The sequence below is a fragment of the Nestor notabilis genome, unplaced genomic scaffold, assembly GCF_000696875.1.
Source record: "Nestor notabilis isolate BGI_N333 unplaced genomic scaffold, ASM69687v1 scaffold14179, whole genome shotgun sequence".
Classification (NCBI taxonomy): domain Eukaryota; kingdom Metazoa; phylum Chordata; class Aves; order Psittaciformes; family Psittacidae; genus Nestor; species Nestor notabilis.
Genome location: NW_009945150.1, coordinates 1 through 424, shown reverse-complemented (window position 1 = coordinate 424; position 424 = coordinate 1). Strand labels below are relative to the sequence as shown.

At 64.2% G+C, this 424-nt stretch overlaps 1 protein-coding gene across 1 annotated transcript in view; it reads right to left on the bottom strand.

Annotated features, from left to right (window-relative positions):
- Positions 1-417, bottom strand: part of CLDN23 (claudin 23) — a gene marked incomplete at its 5' end in the record, with an annotated part of 617 nt that extends 200 nt beyond the window's left edge. The window contains 1 exon segment of the mRNA XM_010022745.1: positions 1-417. Coding sequence (XP_010021047.1) covers positions 1-417 — 417 coding nt within the window.
- Between the last annotated feature and the right edge of the window lie 7 nt (positions 418-424).

Genomic DNA, 424 nt, shown 5'->3' with positions numbered 1-424 from the left:
GGTGAGGCCCAGCCCCCCCAGGATCTCAAAGCAGCTTCCCAAGTAGCTCAGCACCAAGCTGTAGCCTACAACCAGCGTGCTGCCAGCTGGTGCAGGCAGTGCCCACAGCTCATGGGTGTACCAGGAGGCAGGCACAAGGCTCAGCAGCCCTGAGAGAAGCAGCACAAGCCCTGCAACGCCAGCAAGCGTCCGTGGCTCCTTCTGCCAGCAGCGAACCCCCAGGGCAGCCACCAGCAAGCCCACCAGAGTGAGCACCAGCGAGGAGGGCATCATCCCTTGGGCCACCTGCACAGGCACCTGCTTGAAGTAGCCCAGCTCATCAGCTTGCCCGCAGAGGCGGTCGTGGCTGCTCTGCCGCTCCGTGCAGATGTCCCAGATGCCCTGCTCCGTGACGAGGTCAATGGGCTGGTCGGGTACAAGGCTC